The 26,382-nt window shown below is 48.2% G+C and overlaps 1 protein-coding gene across 3 annotated transcripts; it reads right to left on the bottom strand.

Moving 5' to 3' along the window:
• Nucleotides 1–802: 802 nt before the first annotated feature.
• Nucleotides 803–10,766, bottom strand: LOC310767809 (fibulin-7-like). 3 transcript variants are annotated; one of them, XM_083625295.1, is made up of 9 exons: nucleotides 10,729–10,766; nucleotides 8,734–8,870; nucleotides 7,606–7,762; nucleotides 6,214–6,384; nucleotides 5,510–5,635; nucleotides 5,146–5,268; nucleotides 3,586–3,723; nucleotides 3,311–3,449; nucleotides 803–1,803 (listed from the first exon to the last, which is right to left on the bottom strand). In XM_083625295.1, the coding sequence occupies exons 2-9, from the start codon at nucleotides 8,797–8,799 to the stop codon at nucleotides 1,443–1,445; spliced, it is 1,281 nt and encodes a 426-aa protein (XP_083481421.1). In that variant the 5' UTR covers nucleotides 8,800–8,870; nucleotides 10,729–10,766; the 3' UTR covers nucleotides 803–1,442. The 3 variants fall into 3 exon arrangements, with proteins under 3 accessions (XP_083481421.1, XP_083481420.1, XP_083481419.1); XM_083625294.1 differs by having other exon boundaries at nucleotides 10,661–10,748; XM_083625293.1 differs by having other exon boundaries at nucleotides 10,639–10,745.
• Between the last annotated feature and the right edge of the window lie 15,616 nt (nucleotides 10,767–26,382).

Here is a 26,382-nt window from a genome sequence, read left to right as displayed (position 1 = left end):
TTGATACTTGTAACTGAAAACAAGAGCATAAGAAGAGCCTACTGGATGAAGCCAGTGGCCCATCTTGTTCAGCATCATAATGACCAACCAGATGTCTGTGGGAAAGCTTTGAGCAGGATCCAAGCACAAGAGCCCTCTCCCCTTCTGTGGTTTCCAGCAACTGGTACTCGGAAGCATTGCAGTTGTTCATGGAATATCTTCAGGTCACAGCCATTTGCGGTGGGTGAGAGGGAGGGCAGAGGGAGACTTCAGAGGGTTGGCACTGGGTGTGCCTTATAAACCAGTGGTGTCCCGATACACCTGCAGTGCACAATGCAAGCCACTTGGAGGGCCATTTAATGGTTTTGTTATTTAAGAAAGGTAATACTCTCATTCTGCGAACCTCTCTTTCCCCTACAGGGACTGGACTGGAGAAGAGTGGGATTTGGTCTTTGTTTAGAAATTGGGGGGGCAGGAGCTCTAGGCATCCTGTCCCTTTCCCCTAACTGTCCTGGGGTTAATGCTGACCTTTGCTTTTGTGTAATTTTTAGATTTCCAACCTGATTTCTTAAAAACCATATGACTATTACTAGTAAAACAAAAAACCTCCAAAAGCTTCCATCAACAGGTAACTCTCAACATGGGACAATTCCTCTTTATCTGTCCCTTGGAACCCCCCCCCCCCAATTGGCCCTTCTCGGTACCCTCCTTCAATGTTTTTGCCTGGTCACTGTCCACCTCCCAACTCTTCTGGGCTTAGTCTGACTTGTACTTACTTGTGTTTTAAAACATGTAAGAAAGAGAGAGAGAAGCAACCACAAACAACTAGAAATGCTTTGTAATGCTGGAAGGCACAGGCTAAGAACTACATCTTGCAAAGCACCCAGGTCCGTCTCTCGAGTCCAGGCATCTCTTGCCTACAGTTCTCCCCTAGCATTGCAAAGGATGCTTCTGTGCTGGTGCCATTCTTCAGACTTTGGTTATTTGCCTTTTGATTTCTGGGGACAGAGCCTCTTCCGCGACTCTTTTTGGTAAAACTGGAGGAACCGCCCTCTATTTTTTCCGTAACCGGCTCCTGCAGTGGTGGGAAGGCACTCTTGCTGCGGCCACGGGGCACCCCTGTTAATATTGGTGGGTTTGATCCCTTTGCCCAGTCAGGACTGAAAGATGGGGCTGCACTTCCAAGCACAGATGCCCAGCTTCTGCCAGCTGTATCTGGGAACTGTGTTGTGCCTTCCTTGCTCTGTCCCCCCAAGATGGGGGCACTGCCCATATAGTGACAGAGATGGGAGACGGGATCAGTCCAGCATGGAGTCTTCCTCCAAGGGGCACAGAGGGGTGGATACATCCAGAAGGGTGGCTTTTTGGCCCCTTTTGTAGCAGACTAGTGCATTTCGGAGGAGGCCAGACTTGCATCCTCCACAGCTGCTGATGCTCTTCTATGGGGCTGGTGAGGATGGGGCTCAGAATTCGTACTGGGAAACGAAGACTGTGATCTTGAAGATGTGTTTCCCCAGGAGGGTCTTCCGGGCAAACTCGCTCATCTCCAGCTCCACCTCCAGTGTCGTCGGCCCCACAGCTGGCCGGGTGAGCACCAGCTCCCCTGTGTGCTGGTCCAAGCGCTGCACAACCAGCTTCCCCTGGCTGTTGCCCCCTAAGATGCTGAAGCGCAGGCTGTCTCCCACAAAGCGGCTGGTGGACATCTTGAAGAGGACCCTGGGCACAGTGCGGTTGGACGGGAGAGGCAAGTAATGGAACGAGATGGAGTTGGCTGCCCTCCGACAGGCGTTGTTCTCCATGGGACAAGGGCTGCGCTCGCACTGCCTAGGAGAGGACGTAGAAGAGGCACTCAGGCAGGGCCAGTTGGAGACATTTTGCCCCATCAAAGGAGGGGGTCCCCAACATTCCCTATACCACCCAGGAACAGCTTTATTGCACAGAGCCAGACCTTTGATTCATCTAGCCTGGTACTGTGTCCTGAGCCTGGTGGCAGCCCATCCTGACCTGCTCCACTACAGGAGATGCTGAGGACTAAACCTGGGACCTTCTGCATGCAAAGTCATGGCCTGACCCACTGAGCTACTGGGATGAGTGGACCAAACATTAGGAATAACTTTGATGCAAGAGCTGTTGACAGTGGAATGGACTACTGTGGGAAATGGTAGACTCTCCTTCATAGGAGGTTTATAAGCAGAGGTTGGATCTGTCAGGGATTCTTCAGCTGTGATCCCTGCATTGCAGGGGGTTGAACTGGGTGCACCTCCCAACTCTACTATCCTACTTTAATGGATGCCAGTCTAAATAACAAATTGGGGTGCTTGCACTCAGTGAGAAGGTAATAGGTGAGTCCTGCTGACTTTGTGGAGCCTCTGATTGGCTTAATAAGTGGTTCTGTAAATAGAAAATAGGAGGGGCGTCTTTAGACTCCAGCCCCCATCCGCTACACTGCCTCCAGAATATATTCCTCAGCCTTTCAAATGTGGCAATGAGGCTTGCGGGGGAGGAGGGAACTTCCAGCCGTGCCAGTGCAAGCCCCTCCTTCCTCCATAAGGCTCAATGCTATACCGGGGTTCCTAGAATTGTAGAACTATAGAGTTGGAAGGGACCACGAGGGTCATCTAGTCCAACCCTGGGCAATGCAAGAATCCTTTGACCAGCAAGGGCACAACCCCACGACTCTGAGATTAAGCGTCTCATGCTCTGCCGACTGAGCTATTCCAGACTCTTGGTTTTTGTTTGGCCAGGAGAGAGAGAGAGAGAGAATGAAGGGAAGAAAGCATTGGGAGATTGTTGGGAGACTGTATAAGAGCATAAGGCAAGCCTGCTGGACCAGCCCAATGGCCCCTGCTCTCAGGGGCCAACCACAGGGGCCTCAGCACAAAAACGCTCCTCCACCCCACATCAGGGCTTCCAGCAACTGGTATTCAGAAGCTTTATAGCCACCCTGGTGGATAGCCTTATCCCCCATTAATTTGTCTAACCCTCTCTTAAAGATGTCTAGGTTGGTGGCCACCACTGCCTCCTGTGGGAGTGAGTTCCACAGTTTAACTATGTGTGATACAACAATGTACTCACATCAGCTCAAATCAAGTCTCTGGTCAGCCAATTCCCACAGCATCTCAATCCATACGGCATGCAAAGTGGGATGGCCACCATCTCTGTTCTGGCTCATCTTGGTGCTCAAGGGGCAGAAGAGTGAAGGGAAGCTCTAGGGGGCATTGGGGTGAAGGCTCTGGGAGGCTACGAGGTGCTTCTGCCCAGCGCTGCAGACAGGGAGTTGAGCAGTTGCTGGCAAAGGCTACTGCTTCCATCCTGAGTGAACTCTACTTACATGGCTGAAGTCTTGACGTAGCTGATATTGAGTTGGGCCTTAGGGCATTCGGGCCACACACAGCGGAAGCCCCCAAAGACGTTGATGCAGGTCTGTCCCTGGCTGCAGTTGTGCTGGTTCTCTGCGCACTCGTCCACATCTTGCAAACACAATAGGGAGAGTTTGTTTGACGCCTGCCCTCCTTCAGCCTCCTAGAACACACAGCTCAGGGCGGTTCCTCTCCCGGCTGACCCCCAATTATTCTCTCTCACCCCACCCCCCGCAAAGGCACTCACCGTTGCATGAATTGGTGTCACCTTGGAGCTGGTAGCCATGGGGACAAGTGCACCGATAGGCTCCGGGCAGGTTCACACATTTGTGAAGGCAGATGCGGGTGTGCCGGCTGGTCTGGAAGAGCTTGCACTCATCGATATCTGGAGGGGAGGCAGCAAGAAGTCTGCTGAGTGACCCTAGACCCTCCAAGGGCAGAGCAAAACGGGACTTCCAGCAACTGCTCAGCACTTCTGGAGATCAATGCCCAGGTGAAGGCAAACTCACCAAGCAAGGAAGGGCTACAACCAATGATTACTTGGGGGGGGGGCAGTTTGGCTGAGAGGCAGCCTGTAGACAGGCAGCTGGAGTTGTTTGCTTCAAGGATCAGACCCCATGAGCACAAATTGCCCCTCTGCACACTAGCACAAGCTGCAATGTGGGGTGTCCACTGAGGTCCACTGAACTGGAGAAAAGGCACTCTATTGGGGCAGAGCTAAATTGAGGCATGATCTTGTGGCTGTTGCTTCCTGGGAATCTGATACAGCGCTTGATAAAGAGCCCTGAAGCTGGATCAGACCAAAGGCCTGCTAGGCCAGCATCCTGCATCCACAGTGGCCAGCTAGATGCTTTCAGGAAGCCCATCAGCAAGGCTTGGAGGCTATTAGCCCCCTCCTTTTCTGCTCTCCTGCCACTAACGTTATTTGTTTCCCATCAGGGGAGGCTAATAAGGGTCTGATTGCATCACCGGGAGATGACAGCCCCCTCCACCCCATTTTTAAGTCAAGTCTTTGGCCTATGCTCTATAGATATAGTAAGGGAAAGTGTTCAGGCACTAAAAAGCCACAGCTGCCCTTGCCCAGAGTACTGCCTGCTGGTCATAACAATGGGCATTTGGGTAGTGCAGAGTAATTGGGCTGGTGCCTGAATCATGAGGATGGTGCGATCCAGGCAGAAAACTCCCAAGGTGAGAATGCAAAAAGGTAAAAAGGAACCCCCACTGGGTCAGATTAAGGGGCTCCATCTTGTTCTGCCTTCCCCCCAAGCTGCTTCCCGTCCAGAAGCTTCAGTTCCCATCAACCCAGCCCAGCAAACATCTGGAGGGCATCAGGCTGGGGAAGGGATGCTCTAGTTCAAACGGAGATCCATTTAGAGCAGCATCCTGATCTAGACCAGCCTATAGCTCACTGGCAGAGCATCTGCCTTCCCAGGTTCAATTTCCAGCAGCGTCTCCAGGCATCGTTGGACAGACTCCTTGCCTGAAATCTTGGAGAGAAGTGGCTAGTCACTGAGCTAGATGGACCAAGGGTCTAACTCGGTATAAGGTATAAGGCTTCCTATGTTCCCTGAGATAGTCTCCAGGAAGACCACAAGGAGCCAGGCATGCAGGCAACAGGTGGGTTTGTCCCCAGTGCTATGTGGCATTCAGCCCAGGACAGATATATGTACAAAAGATTCCCTGCAGGAAGAAAGACCGAAGATCCCTGGCTTGCGTGTGGGAAGATGGTGAGGGGAGGAAATCCCTTTGTTTCGGGGAAGCATGAGACACCATCTCTGTTGACCTGCCAAGCCCTCTTCCCCCTTACCTTGGCAGAGTCCTCCTGCCTGCATCTGGAAGCCAGGGTCGCAACTGCACTGGCGTGAGCCCAGGTAATTCTCAGCGCAACGGGGCTGTCGGCTAAAGGACGAGTTGCTGAGCGTCGCCCAATCTGTGGTTGAGAGGCAGCTGTCAGTTCTTTGCACCAATGCCCAATAGAGTAAAGGAGCAGGGGATGGAGACCCCCAGCCGAGTCACACGGCGCAGGCCTCTTATGAACCCCACATGCTCAGCCTAACCAAGCCGATGTGGAAACATCTCCAGGCACCCACCTCTCCTTTTCCCAGTCCCCAGGGTCTTTGCTTCCCTTTTCCGCCATGAGGACAGGGGTACCGCAGCCCCCTGCTACTTACAGGAGTACAGTGGGGCTTGGCAGGTGCTGCCTGACCAACCACTGGGGCACAAGCAGCTGTAGCGGTGGATGCCATCCACGCAGGTCCCACCATTGGCACAGGGGTTGCTGGCACACTCGTTGATGCCTGAGTTGAGGGAAGGGGGAAACTGAATTACACTCAAACAGCCATCATTTTGGACCAGCGGAGGGGAAATGGAGAACCTCTGAGCCCATGCTGCTCATCAGAATTGGTTTTCAGTACAGTGGTACCTCGGGTTAAGTACTTAATTCGTTCCTGAGGTCCATTCTTAACCTGAAACTGTTCTTAACCTGAAGCACCACTTTAGCTAATGGGGCCTCCTGCTGCCGCCGCGCTGCTGGAACACGATTTCTGTTCTCATCCTGAAGCAAAGTTCTTAACCTGAGGTACTATTTCTGGGTTAGCGGAGTCTGTAACCTGAAGTGTCTGTAACCCGAGGTACCACTGTACAGGAATGGAGCCGAGCTCACAGTCCTTCCATGTAAACACCAATTCCTTGTTGGTTCCTTCACTTGGGAAGCCATGTTATGGTTACAACAAAATTGCAGGCCCAATTGGGAAAACTGGCCAGAGATCAACCTGTAGGTCTATCAGCAGGAGTGGGGGCTGTTAGGAGGTGCCCCCCCATTTTTATGATACCCGGCAGTCTCAAGCTATTCCTTCTACCAGCCAGACATACTCACCTTTGCAGACAGGCTGCTGTCCGCTCCACTTGTGGTTCTCCTGGCACACCCGTGTCTCAGCACCCACCAGGAGGAAACCAGCATCACAGACAAAATGTACCTCGTGACCCACGGACGTCCTCTTTCCCAGCCTCCGGCCGTTCAAGGGTGCTGGCAGGGGGGTACAGCTCTCTGTTGGCAGATCAGAAAAGATGGGAGAGTGAGTCTCCCCATGGCTCCTTTCCCCAGGCTCTTTTCCTGTCCTAGACTGTGGTTGTTGTTTTCTTCTATACATTAAGTAGCAAAATGCCGCTTGAATGAAATAGTGTTATAGCCAAGGCTGGGGCTGTCATAGGCAAACCAGGCAGCTGCCCAGGGCACAGACCTCAGAGGAGCTCAGTACTGACCTCTGAGGGGCACGGTATAATACAGATCTGTTTTTATTATATCTTATACATTTCTGATAATATTTTGCTTTTATTTTATATTGTGAAGAGTTTTATCGTTTCTGAAGTAAGTCATACATTAGAATTGTTTTTCATGTAGATATGAAACAGACCACAGTTGACTGGAGGTCACACACACAGTGAAAAGTGAGGTTTTGATGTGCCTGAAATTGAAACTTTTAAGAGACTTAACGTCACAATTCACAATAAATTCCAACTTTAGTATTTGAAAAAGATAATCAAAGATCGTTGCATTACTTATTCTTTCAATTAAAAATAAATTCAGCAGTTTCAAGTTTTGTGCTTTTCATTTTCTTCTTCAAAACATCTGTTTTTGAAAACTGAAATTGGCACGGGGTGTGTGTTGTGTGCAAGTAGTTAGCTTTGCCCAGGGTGCAAAATAGTCTGGCATCAGCAGTGGGTGTAGCATTACAACATTATCTTTATATGTTTTTAGCTTTTTGCTTTTTATCTGGGTTGCTTTACTTTGTGTAAGCTGAGTCTGGTCCAGGATGGGATATAAATAAATATAAAAATAATAGTAATAGATGAGTTTTTAAAAACCCTGAGTTGTATGCAACTTAATAATAATAATAATTTTGAAATTGATATCCCGCCCATCCTGCTAGGTTTTCCCAGCCACTCTGGGCCTCTTACAACATATATAAAAACACAACAAAGCATCAACTTGATTCTACTTACAGTGCACCCACTGAAGTTAATGAACCCAAATTAATCATGTCTATTAAATTCAATGGGTCGACTATGAGTAGAGCTACCACTGGAAACAATTCCCCCTTTTCAGTCCTCATTTTTAAAGAGTTGATTAGATGCAGCGAAAAGCCATCCCCTAGACATTTAAAAAACAAAACAAAACAGCCTCAGGGTTGCCCTGTGTCCTGCACACATCATGTGCACACACAGACAGCCTTCTGCTTCTGCACTCTGTGCTTCTCTCTCCTTTTACCATTGTGCTTGGCTGCCTGCTGGTGGAGACTGCCTTGCAAAACGGCCAGCTGCTTCTTGAAGTTGCGCAGGCTCTGCAGCTGGGCAGCCTCATGCGAAGACAGCAGCTTCTGCATCTGCCGGATGGCACTGGAAACTTGCTGGTCACTTAGGCAGCCCTGCAGGGGGTGAGAAGGTACAAAGCAGCTTTGGCAGGGAAGTGGAAGGAACAGCCCACAGGTATCACCCACAAAGGCTCGTGGCAAATTGTAACTGATGCTGCGCGCACACCCACAAACACCCACCCACCACCGCTGCAGAGGCTCCATCCCTTGTTCATTTTGGCTGCCCTTTTCTGAACCCTTTTCACCTCCACAATATCCTTTTGGAGGTGAGTACAGAATATTTAGATCAGTGGTGGCCAAACTTGCCCCTCCAGCTGTTTTGGGACTACAATTCCCATCATTCCTGACCATTGGTCCTGTTAACTAGGGATGATGGGAGTTGTAGTCCAAAAACAGCTAGAGGGGCAAGTTTGGCCACCACAGGTCTAGATGGTGCCTCCAGGCCCACAATGCACACTATAGGCAAGATCAGGCCTCTGCATCCAAGGCATGCAATCTGGCCCAGAAAAACACTTCTATGACATTCCTGTTCTAAGTCTCCACACTGCCCATTGCTGAAGTTTCATACACCAGCCTGTCTAAGTTGAGGGTGTTGAGAAAATATTCTGCTTACAACCTTTAGCCATGCTGGATGGGGGCGATGGAAATTAGAGCCCCAAATATCTGGTGGGCACCAGGCTGGGAAATCAGGGAGGGATTTCATCCACCCACTCATCCATCCATCCATCCATCCATCCATCCATCCATCCATCTACCCATCCATTACATTTATATCCCACCTTTCCTCCAGGAAGCTTAAGGTAGCCTACATACTTCTCTTACCCATTTTGTCATCACAACAAGTGGTTGCTTGGCTTGACAAGAGCTTTAGCTTTGAACTCCACTCTTTCGTCTATCAGGGTCCACTTCTATGGACCAAGCACACCTGGGCTCTGCACCCAAACCTACAGGCACCATCCCCTGCCTCCTACTGGTTCCATACCACCAGCCCTCCCAGGTTCAGGATTCAGCATCATTTATCTTACCTGGGAGTTGCTATGAGGCAACTGTAGGATACCCAGGGCCACTACAGCCATTATCTGGGGCAGCATCTTCTTTCCGGCTTTGGAGCAGGTTCAGCAGTTAGGAAAAGGACAGTGGATTCTCTGCAAAGCTTCCTCAGCTATCTTTGGTCAGCAAAAAGAAGGAAGGGGAGTCTGTGAGAGGGCAGCTAGTGTTCCACTCGCATAAGGCAGGCCTTCCTGGTGTCTTTCCAAGGAAGGAGGTGAGAGGTATTCTCAGAGCACCGCAAACCTCAATATTCCCGTTCCCAAACTGTTAGCCACCCAGCTCCACAAAGACATTCTGGCAGCAGTGCAAACGGAGATTGCCAGCTGACCAGGATTTATGAGCCTGGCCTGCCCCTGTACCTTAATTAGCACAGAAAAAAAGCAGTGTCACCTGCTGCTATCTAAAAACTATCACCAACAGCAGTCTTTCCATCAGGCTGCAGAGCGAAGGGTGAAGAGGAAAGCAGGGCTACTTTGTCAGCTCTGCTGAGAGACTTTCCTTGACTGTCAACAGATAGTAGCCATTCCATCAGGCGAGAAAGCCAAGGGAGAGAACGGATGCAGGGCAACAGACAAGGCTTTCCCCGGAGAAACCTGGCAACTGTAGTCTATCAAAGGTGTGTGTGCTCTTGGCTCTTTCCTTCATCTGTCTCCCCGCAGGAGCCGTTCCATCCGGCTTCAGCAGAGGGAGAGGCAGGAAGCAGGATACTCCATCGGCTCTAACATGAGACCAACTCTTTTGTCTCCTCTTCTGGTTGAACTGTTCCCATCTCAGCTGGTCCTTATCTGAATTCTCTAGCTTTAAGAATGGGTGCTTTGGTTTGCTTCCCGACCCCGCCAAATCCATTTTGTTTCTTGTGTCTCTGAGACGGTAAGCCGAAGGACAGGGGCTCTTTTGTTTGGTTTGCCAAACAAACATCCTTAAAGGTAGCAACCCTAGAGCGGAAAGCCATTGACTCGGCCCCACCAGCACCCCGAGGAAATGGATGGTGCGAAGGTGCTCTGTTTACAGGCTTAGCCATCCTGGTGCCCAGCAGACGATTCAGACTGTAACTGCCTTCAGCCCCAGCATCATAGGGCCATGTCAGCCGACACCTCTGGAGGGCACCCGGTTGGGGAAGGCTGCTCTGCTAGAATCCTTGCGATTTAACGCCTTCAGGGTTACAGTTTCCAGACTTCCCAGAGGGGACAGCATAACTCCTGAATCTCTTTTCAAGCCTGCAACGTGCACAAGAGCCTGGCTAGGCACTAGGAAACTGCTTTGCACTGAGGCAGACCAACGGTCCGCCTAACTCAGTATTGCCAACACTGACCGGCAGCAGCTCTTCAGGCAGAGGACATTCCCAGCCTACGGATAGAACCCGGGACCTTCTGCTCCACCCCTTGGCTACAATCCTAACCCCAAAGCGCATCCGGGACGCCCATGCCTTCTACCAAGTGAGGCTGCTGGTCCACCTAGCAGCTCAGCATTGCCTACAACTGACCTGCAGCGGTATCCCCAGACTTCCCTGGAGACGATGCCGCTGGACCCGGGGCGTTCTGCGTGCAAAGCAGATGTCCCGCCACTGCGCCCCAGCCTTTCTCCAAGCTGAAGGACAGGGAGGAAGGCGCTTCTCCCCACCCCCACTTCAGGGAGGCTGGGAGTCTCGGCGCCGAGCCGCTTTGCTGGCACAGACGCGCGCCCCTCGCCAGACCCTCTGGGCGCCCGGAGTCCCGCGAAAAGCAGCAGCCGAGCCAGCCCGCTTCGGGGGGAGGCGGGGAGGCCGCTGCCGCCTTTGCTTGCAGCGCGTGGGACCAGGCAGACCCTCCCCAGGAACCGAGACCCCCCCTCCCCTCCCCTTCCAAGCCTGCCTCCCCACGCGTCTCTCTCCCTAAAGGCACCTCGAGGAAAAGTTGCGCCGACCTGCGGGGCGGCTTCCCTGGAAGGCGCGGCCGTCGGAGCAGCAGCAGCAGCAGCAGATGGAGCCTCACCGGGTGCGCGCAGGAGAGCAGCCCCTCGGCCGCCTTGCAGACTGGGAGCGGGTCGCCCTTGCCCGCCCTGGCCGAGGCGGGGCGAGAGGTTGGCCTCGTTGGCACCAGCTCAACGGGCACGCCGGAGGCCTCGCGCGGCCCGGATTGGGCGGCGGCGGCAGAGGGCTGGCGAGGGGAGCCCGGGCGGGTCAGCCGCGTGCCCAGAAGATGCCCGCGGCCGCCTCCCCTTCCCCCTCGGCGGGAGAAAGCGTCAGGAGTGCCAACTTGGCCCCGCGACTATGGGTGCTCGGGGCCGTGGGTGCCATGCAGCGTGCATGGTCCTGGCACCGAAATTCATGGGGAATTTTGTGGGTGCTCGGGCACCCAGGGCCCCAGGGAGTTGGCACCTATGGGAAGCGGATTGAGTGGGTGACCTCAGCTGGGGCGCTCCTTTCTCTCCCAGAGCTTCTAGGTCAGGGGTCAGCAAACTTTTTCAGCAGGGGGCCTGTCCACTGTCCCTCAGACCTTGTGGGGGGCCAGACTGTATTTTGAAAAATAAAATAAAAATGAACGAATTCCTATGCCCCGCAAATAACCCAGAGATACATTTTAAATAAAAGCACACATTCTGCTCTTGTAAAAACACGCTGAACTGGGACACACCGGTGCAAGCTGGGGATGGGGAAGGAGATGTTGGTGTAGGAAGTACTCACGGGGTGACAGAGGAGGACGAGGGGCTGGGGGTCAGTGCATAGGAAACAGAGCAGAAGGACGCAACCCCAGAGCCAGAGGGGCCCCTGTCTCCAAGAACACACCAGGCGTTGAGGAGGAGGGAACACTCCAGGAGGCTGAGTCAGGCAAGGGCCCACAGCCCTGCTCACTGGGCCAGGTGGGGCTTACTAGCTCTGGAAGCAGGTGTGTGATTCCTTAGCTGGAGTAGGTGCAGGACAGGTGAGGATCACCTGCCTCATCAAGCCCAGATGCTGCAATCACCATGGAAAGTATTAAAGGGCAGCAGAGCTGAGGGGATGTGTCTGCTCAACTGCCCATGTCGATGGACCTCAGCTTGGATGCAGCAGGATCTCTGCAGGACTGTGCTTCAATTTTGGACCTTGGACATGTGGAGTGACCCTGGACTGGGGACTTGGCATACTGACTTGCTGCCAGGTAGTTCAGGGGTCCAGAACAGCATTCCACAAATGGGGAGCCACCACTGAAAAGGCCTGGTCTTGTGCTGCCACTGTCCACACCTCCTTTGGAGAAGGGCTTCAGACGATGAACACAGGGCCTGGTTTGGTTCGTGTGGGGAGAGGTGGCACTGGGGTCCTGAGCCACATAAGGCTTTTAAGGCAAAGATGGCACTTTGAATTGGGTACAGAAACTAAGTTGAGGCTCTTGTGTAGAAATAAAAAGTGGTACGCAGGGCTGTTTCTCCTGCTTCTCCAGGAACTGCAGCTGATAAAGGCTCTCTGACAACTAGGTGAAAAGTCTGTGCATGAGGCAGTTTTGAAGCAAACTCAGATGCTCTTGATCTGCTGGGGCTTTGGGCAGGGATCAAGAGTGAAACCTCAAGGAGCCCCTGTGCTTATGTACCTTCCCCTGGGAAGTGCAGACAGCCAAGGCTTCCTGACTACCAGGCTTTGCAGGAAAGCCTTTGAATGTGTTGGAGTTTGATAAATATGCTGCAGCGGTGAGCAGGAAGAAATAAGATTGTTGAAGGGATAAGCCATGCAGAATGTCCCAGATTCAATCCCCAGTGTCTTCATGCAGGGCTGAGAGAGACACCTGGACAGAGTCGTACCTAGGCTCCCTGGTTCCCTTGGCTGCATCTTATGATAAATATATTAATAATGATCCCCAGCAGCACCCCCAGGTAGGGCTGGGACTGGGAGAGGGCCCTGATACCCTGGAGAACAGCTGCCAATTCCTGTAGACAATTGCTACCTGCTTCCCTATGTTTTTTAGTTCTAAATGAACCTTTGCAGCCTTGGAGCATGGGCTGAGAAGCAAAAAAAAGAAGAAAAGAAAAAAAGCAGCTTGGCTCAGGTTTGCAACTGATCGAATCAGTGGAACATCCTGGAAAGCAAGGAAAGGGCCAGTAGGGGCTGGAGCAAGCCAGCTGCAAAAGCAAAGGAGCCCCATGGAATGCAGGCTGGTGCGAGGAAAGCGGAGCCTCTTTGCCCGCCCTTTCCGCCAGGCTGGGTCGGGAGAAACCACAGCTAGAAAGCGGCACTGTGTCCTCGGGAACAAGTTCCCAGAAATATACTCGGAAATTACAGGGGGCTGCAGTGCAAGTAGGGAGCTTCCAAGACCAGCAGGAAAGATCTATATCTGCTTGAGAGGTGGTTATTCCTTTTGCCAGAAATGCATGCGTGCACACAGGCAGGTCTATATGCCGAAAGAGCAGAACCCAGCCTATAAGAGGGGAAGATCTGTGATCAGATTGCCCCATCTAATCAAGCCATTGCTTTATCACTGTCAGTGGCGGGTAAAGAAACTTTGCACAACTATGTCAAATACCAAACGAAACAACAAAGAGAACCCTAGCAATCAAATTACTAGTGGCTGCATTGTGCTATAAAATGCCAGGCACAGAGAACAAAATTATAAGCTTGCTAAAATTAGTCCCAGAATGCTGAGCTATCCTGGAAGTCAGAGTATACCTTTTGGGCATGGCATTCTTTGAGAGTTTCTCTCCTCTGACACTTACACACCTAGAATCAGGCCCATGCAGAGCAAAGGACAGCCGGGTACACTTGTCCCCGGCTCCAGAGGGCCAAACTACTGGGGGGGGGGCACCAGCAGCCTGTTGGACTTGCGCTGTCATGCCAAGAACAAGACTTCTTCCCTGGGCCCCAGACAAGCTCTGCATGGGCTTGCTTAGAACCCAAGATGCAGCAAAACCAAGGTGGGAACCTCAAGAAATGTGGGGTGCAGTTGGATTGTTTGCTGACACTCTGCATTAATGAGCATAAAGCGGGGAGGCAGGGGGCCTTCAGGGGTGTGACAGGCAAGTTCTGTTGGGGCAGCCCATTTCTGCAAAGATACAACTATAGGAGTATATACAGTGGTACCTCGGGTTACAGACGCTTCAGGTTACAGACTCCGCTAACCCAGAAATAGTGCTTCAGGTTAAGAACTTTGCTTCAGGATGAGAACAGAAATCGTGCTCTGGCAACGCGGCAGCAGCAGGAGGCCCCATTAGCTAAAGTGGTGCTTCAGATTAAGAACAGTTTCAGGTTAAGAACGGACCTCCAGAACGAATTAAGTACTTAACCCGAGGTACCACTGTACTTGTAGGTCCTATGTGGATTTGCTGTCTGGTCCAGGCGTGGAAGGAATTGTCCTCCCTCTGCAACCGGCTACACTGGTGCCTTGATTCCTGAGGGAAAGACTGTGAGGAAGTCATGCCAGGTTTATTCTGGGTCAGCTGTCATGGCCTGACCCAGACATTCCCACAATTTGGAATTTAGTAGGGGCCCTATGAAGAACCCAGCTCCTCACCGTCACCGCAAAATACCAATTTGCAAAGTTCCCTGAGGAGACAAAACAGGATGCTAAACAAGTTTTGCACCAATAATGCAGATAAACCCAGAGAGTTGTATCTGGTGTTGGTCATACTCGGAGTGAGCCCACCTTCAAATATATAAAGAGCTGTCACATGGAAGATGGAGCAGTCTTGTTTTTTCTTGCTCCAGAGGGGAGGACAAATTACAAGAAAGCATTCAAATTACAAGAAAGGAGATTCCGACTAAACATTGGGATAAACTTTCTGAGGGTAGCCGCCACTGGACAGTAGAATGGACTCCCTTGGAAGATGGTGGACTGCCCTTCATTGGAGGTTTTAAAGCAGAAGTTGGATTGCCATCTGTCCGGGATTCTCTAGTCATGATTCCTGCATTGCAGGGGGTTGGACTAGATGACCCTTGGCTCCCTTCCAACCCTACAATTCTTTGATTCTATGAAACTGTTAATTGTTAGAATTAATGTGCAGTGATATCATTATGATTATATGAACTGTCATTGTAGACAATGTATTTTCCGTGAAGTGCTTTGAGCAGAAATGTATATGTGGAACACCAGGCATGTAAACAAATTGTCTGTGATTAACTCACAACCACCACGAAAGGTCTTTCAAAAACTGATGTATGCACACAAACTAAAGTATCTTAGTTTCTGGAAAACATTCTAATGGAATGCAATTTTGAGGGTGGCATTCTGTCTTCGCATTTGCCCTGTCTCAGTTTGAGGCAATAAGAGATTTAATCTTCTTGGCGCATTCTGAAGGGAACTAATCTTCAAATATCTGAAGGAAGAGGAGTTCCTGTGAGTGGGCCAGCTGAATGGGGAAAGAACCAGAGGAACAGCACCCGTAGAGATGGCTTAATTTCTACCACCACTACTCCCAGTATGGAGAGGTTTCTGAAACATTTAACAAACCATCAAATGAGGTACAGGCATTCTGGGGGAGAGAGCAAGCAAGCAGAGCATTCTATGCAGACAGAGCCTGCGTAATCCCTTGTTTACCAGTTTGAATTCCATCTATCTCTCATGGCCTCCAAGGCAAGGTTACATAATATAGGGGGAAAGGAGGGCATCCCTGTGGGGTAACGAGCAGTATGTAAGCCTTGTTAAATAAATAGATAGATATACAGTAGTACCTTGGGTTAAGAACTTAATTCGTTCTGGAGGTCCGTTCTTAACCTGAAACTGTTCTTAACCTGAAGCACCACTTTAGCTAATGGGGCCTCCTGCTGCTGCTGTGCCGCCAGAGCATGATTTCTGTTCTCATCCTGAAGCAAAGTTCTTAACCTGAGGTAATATTTCTGGGTTAGCGGAGTCTGTAACCTGAAGCGTCTGTAACATGAGGTACCACTGTATATTAATATCTGTGGAGATGGAAGGGAATGAACCACAATGGTTATTGAAAACAAAGCTGGTTCTTTGTGCATGGTCTTGCTCCAGCCTAAATTACTCTCGGGAGATGCATCCTTTTTAATATTGCCATGTCCAAAGTGGGGACTTGGAGGGCTCTGCAAAATCACACACAAGCGTCTCAGAGCTGCCGCACTGAGCAAGCCTTGCCCCCTCAAGCAAGGCGGAGAACTTAAATATCTTCACATGCCAGGTCCACGTGGGCCATGTGCTGGAGGAGGATGCCCCATACTTTGGGTCTATAGATATGTTGGATCTTCTGAATAAGGCCGAGGTTTGCTGAAAGTGACGTTTAGCATGACAAGTGCTGCAATGGGGAAAAGAAACCCTGCATCATGCATAATTTTACGAACAAGGGTTTGATCTGGAGGTCAGATCTTGCAGGTGTCCTCCTGATTCTTCCCTTGTACCAATTTCTGCACACTTTGGCGTGTTACACAGCACAGGGTGTGTGTCTGCTGTGGGAGAAAGAGAGAGAAATTGGGTTCATATTACATCCGAAGTGGTGGCTGTGGTCACTCTGTTTCCACTCTGGCTTCCTCACAGTTCTCTGTTGGCAGACAGTGGCGCATCCACAAGTCCATCCCTGCCCATTACTAGTTTGCTTCAGCTGTGGATGACCACTGTGGGAGAGGCATCTGCACTTGATGTTTCTTCCAAGTCAGAGGTGAGGTTTGTGCCTTGACTTCACTTGCAACATGAACAGTCCGTTTACAGAAGAGCCTCTTCATGTCATTAAGAAAAATCTCTCTTTCTGTGCTAAGAGTGCCCATTTCTTTTCCTCTTTGTGTAAATGAAATGGAGAAAAAACTGCAGAAGGCTGTGGTTGAAAACATGTAAGTGTGAAGGAATCAGGTTAAAAGTACTTTCTTTCCCTGTTCTAGAATATTTCAGCATTTTGGAGCAAATTCTGAAAGAACAAAGCCTCAAACAAGCAAAAATGTGACCCTGCAAGATTCCAGAATACTGGGGCAGAGCCAGCTGTGGTAGAATGATAGAACAGTAGAGTTGGAAGGCACCCTAAGAGTCATCCAGTCCACCCCCCCTGCAATGCAGGAATCCTGGCCACAGTCATCCCTGGGTGGGCTCGAACCACCAACCTTCTGGTTAACAGCCAGACCCAATGACCCATTGTGCCACAGCAGATGAGCACCTTTTTGACTATGGTCTGTGGCATCACCAACCAATATCCTTTTCTCACAACCCCAGAGTAGCTGTGCAACTGTTTAAAAAAATAAGTGTAGCTAGGGTAAGGAGAGGGATAAATGTATGTGCATGTATGTTTTTATATACCAATTAAAAACAACATATCAGTCAACCAGCCTGAACGGATAGGAAAAGGGGAACCCTGATTCTTGATCCAGTATTGAGCTTGCTGGCCTGTACATGTGCAAGGAAAGTTGGGAAGCCAGGTTCATGCTGAGGTTGAGGAATCCGCTGTGACCACAGTGAAGAATGCAATATTTATCTTCATCCTGTATTTGTTTTCAGAGTTTCAGCCTCCAGCGGGGTTATGTAAAAGCAAAGCCCTACATTCTCCAATGCAAGCATGACCCAAATTCTAGTTTCAAGATCCTGGGACACAGCACAGACATTTTCAGCAGCTTGGGGGGGAAATGCTATAAACGAACGTTTTGAAGGGAGCCCGCAATACAGTAAGGTCAGTGTTTGTTCACAGGCTAAAGCATCCAGAGCCCTTTTCACAGCTCTCGTATTCAGCTTCCCAGCAAGTGTAAATATCATTTCTATGAAAAAGGGCAGTCATTAAGCTGCAGGATTTGTTCAAGGCAAGGAGAAGATTTAGGACGGGGATATTTGGGGTGTGTCGAAACAGATTGAATCTCACCCACAAATTAGTGACAGTCTCATAGAAGCAAGACTCAAGTTGTCTTGCTTGACTCAATTAAAGTGGATTTGGCGCTCTTGGACAACAAAGCCACTTATAAAAACAAACAGACTTTTTTTGGGGGGGGGTAAGGAAAATGATGGGGAAATGCACTGGAATATGTGGGATAACAGTTGCTTGATGCAGTGTTGTAGAAACGGGTTGTCTGGAAGTGATGTGAATCTGGATTATACCAGTGTTCCGAAGCATTAAATATTAGAAACTTATCCAGTGCTTCCGAATGAGCAGCCCTGCTCTGAATTTTACATCTGCTTTCACCCTGAAGTATCTCTCGCAGGGAGTGCCTTACTCCTGCTCTGGCCTCTGCAGCCTCCATGGAAATTAGGCCAATCTGGGCATTGCCCCCCTGCTGTGCCTCTGGAGAGCCAGGCCGGAATGCAATCCCTGGACTTTTTGTACTGAAACACAGAAATTCCTTTTCTCCATGGAAAAACCAAGGAGGATGAGTGCTCCTGCCAAACGCAAGGTGGGCTATGGCAGAGCAGAATGCAGAAATCAGCCACTGTCTCAGTGGCCCTCGGAGCTCAATGATTTTGGGGAACCTGGCTGTTTTGTGGTGTCTCCCTTGAGGGCAATGTTGACTCAGGAGTTCAGGGACCTTCTGGAAAGCATCCCAGGGAATCCTGGAACTTGCCTACTGAGTTCTGGAACCTCAACTCTGTTCCTGGGCTGCAAGTTCACCAGATGACTCTTGCTGTGCCCTCTGATGCTCACCTAGGGGGATTCATGATACAGGGTATTTAAGAGGATGACTTGTGAGATCTTGCCCCAGTGCCTAGAAACCATTAGCCAAGGCCCTGACATGGATGCCAGAGTCTAAGGAGCTGAAGGAAAAATATAACTTCTGGGTGACAGGACTCTCCTTGTGCAACTCCCTGCCCCCAGAGACCACCTAGGCATCTCAGTCCAGATCCTTGCAGGGATCTATTTCTTGGATAATTCAGCATTTGACATATGAAGGTGCTGGTGGATCTCCCCACAACCACCTTGTTCTGAAAGTTCCAGCCAAGGTCCAGTTTCCCTTCCACATCTGTGACATCCAGAGAGATGGTGACTGTTTTGTTATTTCCTTGGAGATTGACACATACCACTGAGCCAAAATGAACTGGTGGGTATGCCTGCGTGTGCGGCAGGGTCATGCCGTGAGAGCCGAGTTATGCCTGATAGGGCAGAGTCATGATTGATTATGTGGAATCACAGCAGGCCAAGCAAAGCACAGTCAGTCAGGACCCTGGACAGGTCCCAGTGGGCGGGGCTGGCTGGAACTTATGAAGGAGAAGTGATGTCTCAGCAGCATTCAGAGGCCTTTCGAAGGTTGGTTGGCTGGTTGGGAACTGCTGCTAACCTCTGATTAGCTGTTTACATTGCCCAGTTCTACAGTTGCTGGCTCCAATTGCAGAATCATAGAATTGTAAGGTTGGAAGTGATGACCCCAAAGGCCCATCTAGTTCAACTCCCTACAATGCTGGTATCACAGGTAAAGAATACGTAACAGATGGTCACCCATCCTAAGGGTCTTCCCCCCGTTGAAAGTTCTTCCTAATGTTTAGTTGAGATCTCCTTTCTTGTAATTTGAATCCATTGCTTTGGGTCTTACCCTCTGGAGGAGCAGAAAGCAATCTTGCTCCATCCTTATCTCCATTTTTTTTTAAAAAATAGTTTTTATTAAGTTTTTTTTTGTGCTACAAAGCAAACAGATAAACAGGGAAAGGTACATCTATTGTCTCCACTTTCAATTCATAGTCTTTTTCACAGTTCGTTTACATTTGGTGAGAGACACTTTTGTCATAGACATCTTGCAGTTGCGGGAGGGGAGGGAGATGGGGATATTGTTCTTTCGTTCTATTGCCTATAGGTAAAAGATAAATGACCCCTGGACTATGGGGAGTTGCGCTCATCTCACTGGGACACAGGTGGCACTGTGGTCTAAACCACTGAGTCTCTTGGGCCTGCTGATCAGAAGATCGACAGTTCGAATCAGCACAATGGGGTGAGCTGCTGTTGCTTTGTTTCAGCTTCTGCCAACCTAGCAGTTTGAAACCACACCAGCGCAAGTAGATAAATAGGTACTGCTGTGGTGGGAAGGTAAACAGCATTTCCGTGCGCTCTGATTTCCACCACGGTGTTCCGTTGCACCAGAAGCGGTTTAGTCATGCTCGCCACATAACCTGGAAAGCTGTCTGTGGACAAACACTGGCTCCCTCAGCCTGAAAGCGAGATGATCTATTGCCTATTATTAGCGATGGTGTGTGTGTGTCAGCATTACATTTCCATTCTGAGAGCTTCCTGGTAGGTTCATGTGCAGTGCCTGTCTAATGCTGAAGTCCAGTGCCATTCTCTGCTAGTTCAGCAGATGGCACTCTAACGCTGCAGTTTGGAGACTCCTCAGCATTTTATGTTAGGCATTGTTTCAGATGCTTGCTCAGATTCTAGTGGCCTGAACATCACCTTATTCTGTATACAACAATAATGTCTCACTTTAAAAGTAAAAAAAGACCCTACAACTTGAAGAAAGATAATGCACGCTCTTTTGTAAATCAAGAAAATCAGATAGATAGATAGATAGATAGATAGATAGATAGATAGATGATAGATAGATGATAGATAGATGATAGATAGATGATAGATAGACAGACAGACTATCCAAAATGTTTTGCTTTTGCAAGCATTCAGAGCACTTCATAAAATTTAAAAGGGGTTCTGGGGTTTTGACATCCTGAATTCTTTCAATTTGTCTTCAGTCAGTGAGGCATTCACCCAAGAATCTTGAAGGACAAATCCCAGAAGTTTGCTTTCACCACCTGGTCCTGCTGGCCAGGGCCGATGGGCGGGGGAAGTGGATCAAGTCAGTGACCTCTCACCTGGAAGCTTATTTTCTTTTAAGCTGAACTTCTCCCTGTAGCAGAGTAGGAACTGGGAAGGACCCAAGCCCTTTGATCAATCCCACACCATATGGTAGACTTTATAGAAGAGGAATTCAATTTAAGAGGAAAATTCAAAGCAATTGTGTATTAAACAGCAGGAAGTGGAGCTCAGTTCGCTCTTTTGTCTAAAATGTCTGAATTAGGAACAAGATCATTTAAGTTTAGCAGATGTTCGGTAGTTTCTCAGTCAGCAATTCCACACATTTGGCTTCCCTCATAGAGCTGCTCTATATAGATATGATCTTTATGACCCTAATTTTTTTTTTTTAAACTTGCAGTCACAAAAGCAGAAATAGTTCTCAGGGCTATCTAAGATCTTGCTAAATCTTTGGAGAGATACTCAGTTCAAAGATTAAATCATAACAGAAACCCTAGCACTTAAAACACTTTGCCATTATAAATGCCTCAAAGCAGATAATTTATGAAAAGAAGTGCTACTAATTTTTTAAAAAGAAAATGGAATAGAGAGCCAGGCCAAGTCTATCATCATCATCATCAAACCTTTTATTGGCACCACATACAAACATCCATAGTAAATCAATACAGAATTACCACCTCCCCCATGTCACAGAACATTTGTCAAATGGAAGGAGGCAAAAAAGTCTAACATTACAACTCTAGGTCTCCAGGTCTGCAATGTGTTTCTGCAACAAAAAAACCAAATAAAGATATTTAGCCAGTAACTTGGTGAGCTCCTGATCATTCCCCAATAATAGAAAATGTATGACCTCCAACGCTGGTTTCTATTTAGGGATGCAGAGTTGATCTAGAGACTGCTGGCGGAGATCAGCATATAGTTTACATTTAAGAACCATATGAGTAAGAGTTTCCAGCAGGTGGTCTTCACATGGGCAAATTCTTTCTCCTTCCACCACTCCCAAGAACCTACCCCAAAGGAGGTTTGATGGGTTTGAATTAAATCTGGCCAGCTAAAATGCTCTTCTTTCTTGGGGGATAAGCAGAAATTCAAGATAATTAGTTTCATGTGCCCAAGAAAGTTGAAAGTAAAGAGGGGAACATGTTTTCTCTGCTGCTGCTGTTAGTTCCTGGGCCAGGTCTATGTCTGAGATTCTAGGAAAACTGTGGCCAACCCAACATTCATTGTATCCATGGTGTATCAGACAAGATTGAAAAGATGTGTAAAGTATATGAAGAGCTACAGAAATTTGAGAAGGGGCATAAGATGTTGAATACAAGGCCCCTTGCCAACATTAATTAAATGCTTCCCCTTAAGCAGCTCTGCTTTTTTATTGCTTCATGTTGAGCATGACAGGATTGCAGGGGATGAATAGCTTGCCATGTTCTCCCTCAGTAGCCTCCCTTAATTGCCCCTTATTGTCAGTTCCTCTTCCCACACAGTGGGAGCCTTTAATTACTGGGGTGTTTTTATTCATTCTTTTTTCTTTTTATAACGAAAACTAAAAGTTTGCTATACAAGAAAAACAGAAAACCCAATGAAAGGAAATAAGATGTTTTACATATGTTTTTTGTTGTTCGCCACCCTGGACTGCTTTGGGAAGGTGGGAGGGATATTAATGTAATAATAAATAGAAAGAAACAAGAGAGCACAAACCAGGAACAGGAAGTGATAAGAAGGGGCAATTAACAGGCTTTCCTCCAGTAATTTCTCTGCTACATTTGACCAGAAGCAATAAATGGGGCAGAATTAGCAAACAGTAGACTTTTAATTAAAGTCACAAGAGCTCTGAAAAGCCTCAATAGTGCATTGCCCATGAACACGGTGGTTGACACTGTCCGTTTGCATTTCTTAGTACAGAAAGTATTGATCTGTTGTGTAGAGATCTTTCCTATTCTACTTAAATCAAGAGGGTTCTGGAAACTTCTCTGTGTGAAAGAAACAAGCAGAAGGTTTATGATGTTTGGGTTATACCTTCAGAAAAGCTGAGTACAACTGGTTCTGTTATCTCTTCTGTCAAGTTCATGCTGGCTATAAAAGTAAGACCAGAAGGAGCCTGTGTTTCTCTTTCTCTTTATATCTCTCTTCCTTCTGGTGTGGTGTTCTGTATATAGGGTTAAAGTTTAGTCTTATTATAAGTTATTGTAAGTTTAAGTTACATCTGCTACAACTGGATTTCTTATGGACAATACCAACCCTGAATGTATTGGACTTGTGACCATTATGCTCATTTGCCTTCAGTATCAGTAAAGCTCTGCTGCATGAAATGTAATTGCCTCTGGTCTATTTTTTTTTTTTTGAATCCTGCAACATGTTTAAGTTTTTACTACGCTAACTATACGTTGGAGTTCTGCTCTGGATCAATATTGAGTAGAATTCCATGACAGACACAATTACCTTTTAAATGTTAGAAAACACCACAAATCAGATCTCAGGGGAAAAGTACACATGAGAACAATGCTGAAAACATTAGGATGCAACACAGGTTGCTGACAACTTTGCCTGGATTCTCCATAAAAAGTGAGTGAAAAAGTGATGGCAATTTGAAATTAAACTACTAGTGGGGAAGAAACCACAAAGCAGATAACCTCATTGGCTTAGCCTAAGGGAATCAAGAATAAGAGCTGAACATTCATAACCAGATGGATATTTTTTTTTTAATGCTTCTTGAGAATTTATGCCTGCAATTATGGTTTTATGAACTGGGAACTGGATTTGGACTGAATGTTCTCCTTATCATGACTATATTTTGGAGTTAATCCTGTGGTCTGTCTGGGAAATACAGTTGCCTTTTATTTCTTTTTAGAATTATTCTATGGCGTCAACAGAGATAGGCGTGACATATGACCTACCCCTTTGAGAATTTTGATTCACAAAGTGCCATATTTTAGGATGAAATGCATACCTTTAGATAAATGTGTTTATGAATACAAATCTTGTTACAAAATAGATACGCGTTTATATATGGATGTTTGTGCAGGGTTTGGCCCATCCCTGGAGGGAGGCAAGTCCAGAGTGGTGATGCATGCAGGGGTGCAACAGGCAGCTCCCTCTGGGTGCAGGTGATTCTGGCATATCTCTGCACTGGGAATAACTGAAAAACCCAATCACAGTTAATGTAGAGCTGCAACAGAATTACCTTCCTCACCCCAAAACTGACTGAAAGGAGTAGGAAAAGATGCAGAGACATTGTGGGCAGCTTCCTCCTTTTGGGCTGATCATAGAATCATAGAATCATAGAATCATAGAGTTGGAAGAGACCACAAGGGCCATCGAGTCCAACCCCCTGCCAAGCAGGAAACACCATCAGAGCACTCCTGACATATGGTTGTCAAGCCTCTGCTTAAAGACCTCCAAAGAAGGAGACTCCACCACACTCCTTGGCAGCAAATTCCACTGTCGAACAGCTCTTACTGTCAGGAAGTTCTTCCTAATGTTTCATTTATATTTAATGATTTGATTTTCCACAACATATATTCTTTCCTGTCATATCACAAAGTTTGGGCATTACTGTTGTAGATGGATTGGAACCAGTAAGCGTGCATGGCAGTCCAGACGTCAGTTGTGATTTGGCAGTTAAGATGTCAATCTGGAGTAGGGGGAGTTGTCCTGAGACTACTGATGATGACCCAAAGTGGCAGCAGCTCATAGCGAAGGAGCCTACAGCCCCAGCTAGCATGACTTGTGCTGGCTAGGAAGGATGGGAGTCGTCCAGAGGGCCCTACGTTGGGGAAGGCTGACCTACACAGAACCACCCCTCATCTCTTCGCAAGGCTTTTGGTGTGCATCTCTTATATCTCACGGAGTACCACTGGGCCCCTAAAAATGCTCCCCCCTCCCCTCGGGCTGCTTTCGCTGTTCTACGCTTTTGAATCACAACATTCTGCAGTCTGAGTACTGCAAAAACATGGTTGCCCTGCAAGAGAAGCACAATGTCAAGAAGAGACCATCCTGACCAGCTGCAACAAATGCCTTGCGAACTGCGGCTGTCTGGATGTGTGGTGAGGCCGCTGGATCTTCTGTACGGAGAACAGTAGGGATGGTTACTGATATGGATGGCTTTAGAAGAGGTTGAGACAAATTCAGAGAGGAGAAGGTTATTGAGAGCTACTAGCCAGGAGGTCTGTGCTCTGCCTCCACAGCTGGAAACATTAGGTAAAGGTAAAGGCTCCTGGACAGTTAAGCCCAGTCAAAGCGACTGTGGGGGGTTGTGTTGACCTCGCTTCAGCTTTCTGGGTCATGTAGCCAGCATGACGAAACCACTTCTGGTGCAACAGAACACCATGATGGAAGCTGGAGCGCATGGAAATGCTGTTTACCTTCCCGCCACAGCGGTACCTATTTATCTACTTGCACTGGCATGCTTTTGAACTGCTAGGGTGGCAGGAGCCGGGAACTCACACCATCATGGGGATTTGAACCTCTCCAACCTTTTGATCAGCAAGCCCAAGAGGCTCAGTGGTTTAGACCACAGCGCCAACCGCTTCCCTCAAGGTTGGAAGCATTAATGCTTCTGAATACCAGTTGCTGGAGGGGAGAGGGTTCTTTTTACTTGGATCCTGCTTGTAGGTTTCTTTAGGGCATCTGGAATCCACTGTGGGAACAGAGCGCTGGACTAGGCAGGACATTGGCCTGATCCAGCAGGTTCTCCATATGTGAACAGGATGATCCCAAACAACACAGGCTGTGGTCATCTGAGGTTTGTTAGGACTCATTGTGCCAGTTGCTCTAAACAAACATGGACGGCCACAGTGGCACAGACCCAGTCTTCTTGCGCCCAATTTACGTCTGTGATGCTTTTCCTGTGGGAAACTATTGCATGATGACTCCAACAACTGGTAGACAACAGTTCTTGTACACCTGGAGGGTTGTGCAATTTGCCTTGAGCTGTTGCTCCCCACTGGTGGCTGTAACTGGACTGCTAGCATTGACTGTGCAACACAGCTCAGCCGATTGCTCAAATGAAACCCTCCTTAGCGAGAGCCAATTAATCAGCTGTGGAAGAACAACCTGGTGGAATCCTGCCAGTACATTGTCATGAATACCCAGCCTTAATAACACTGAGCAGCAAACACAGATTATATCAGCTTTAATTACATAGTGCACCTAGAACAAGCCGCTAAACCACAAATAGAAACAGGGTAGAGCTGACAATCAATATTGTTGGCAGCATTAACAGAACAGGAATTTCTCATAAAGATTCCTTTACAGCAGGGTCTGGTGCTTGAAAATCTCAGGAGAGATGAGTCATAACTTACACGCACTTGTTTTGTGAGCTAATGTGCTGTGGTCCCGTCTCACAGATGTGAGAAATCTGTGGATACATGCACAGGACTGTTTCAGGTGTCAGGGCCGCACTTCTGAATCCTCCTCCCCCTTCGCTTTGCTTCCAGACCAGCTTTCTTTCCCCTGACATGTTAAGTCTCTAGGTATAGGACCAACTTTTAGTTATTCCAGTGGGGGAAACAGCATTTTCATGTGAATTACTCCTAATCAACACATTTCTGTATGCAGTGTTGACTAACGTACAGGTTTGGGGTTTTTTTGCAAGCTGTGTCCTCTGATACAATGCATTTCTCTGTGTTATTTTTTACAAATATCTTCATTTTTTATGCACACTTTCCTCTAAGATGTGAATTTTTGCAAATATAGTTTGGGGAACTGCAGTGGAAAATTCAGATAAGTGTGCATTTTGAAGGAGGTGTTTCAGTCAGCATACAGTGGTACCTCGGGTTAAGTACTTAATTTGTTCCGGAGGTCCATTCTTAACCTGAAACTGTTCTTAACCTGAAGCACCACTCTAGCTAATGGGGCCTCCTGCTGCGGCTGCGCCGCCAGAGCCTGATTTCTGTTCTTATCCTGAAGCAAAGTTCTTAACCTGAAGCACTATTTCTGGGTTAGCGGAGTCTGTAACCTGAAGCGTATGTAACCCGAGGTACCACTGTATTGTTTCAGAAAAAGCAAAATTGATGGCTTTGGCTGTAAATACCTAG

This window comes from Podarcis filfolensis (assembly GCF_964270895.1).
Source record: "Podarcis filfolensis genome assembly, chromosome: 8".
Lineage (NCBI taxonomy): Eukaryota > Metazoa > Chordata > Lepidosauria > Squamata > Lacertidae > Podarcis > Podarcis filfolensis.
This window is presented reverse-complemented; position numbering and strand designations above follow the sequence as displayed.

Bases quoted from the DNA above. Each gene is read 5' to 3' on its own strand.
- LOC310767809 (XM_083625295.1), bottom strand. From the start codon at position 8,799: ATGCTGCCCCAGATAATGGCTGTAGTGGCCCTGGGTATCCTACAGTTG. The intron at 5,269-5,509 runs GTAAGTAGCAGG...TCTCAACCACAG, and splicing joins CCAAGCCCCACTGTACTCCT to ATTGGGCGACGCTCAGCAAC. The intron at 3,450-3,585 runs GTGAGTGCCTTT...TGTGTTTGCAAG, and splicing joins TGACACCAATTCATGCAACG to ATGTGGACGAGTGCGCAGAG.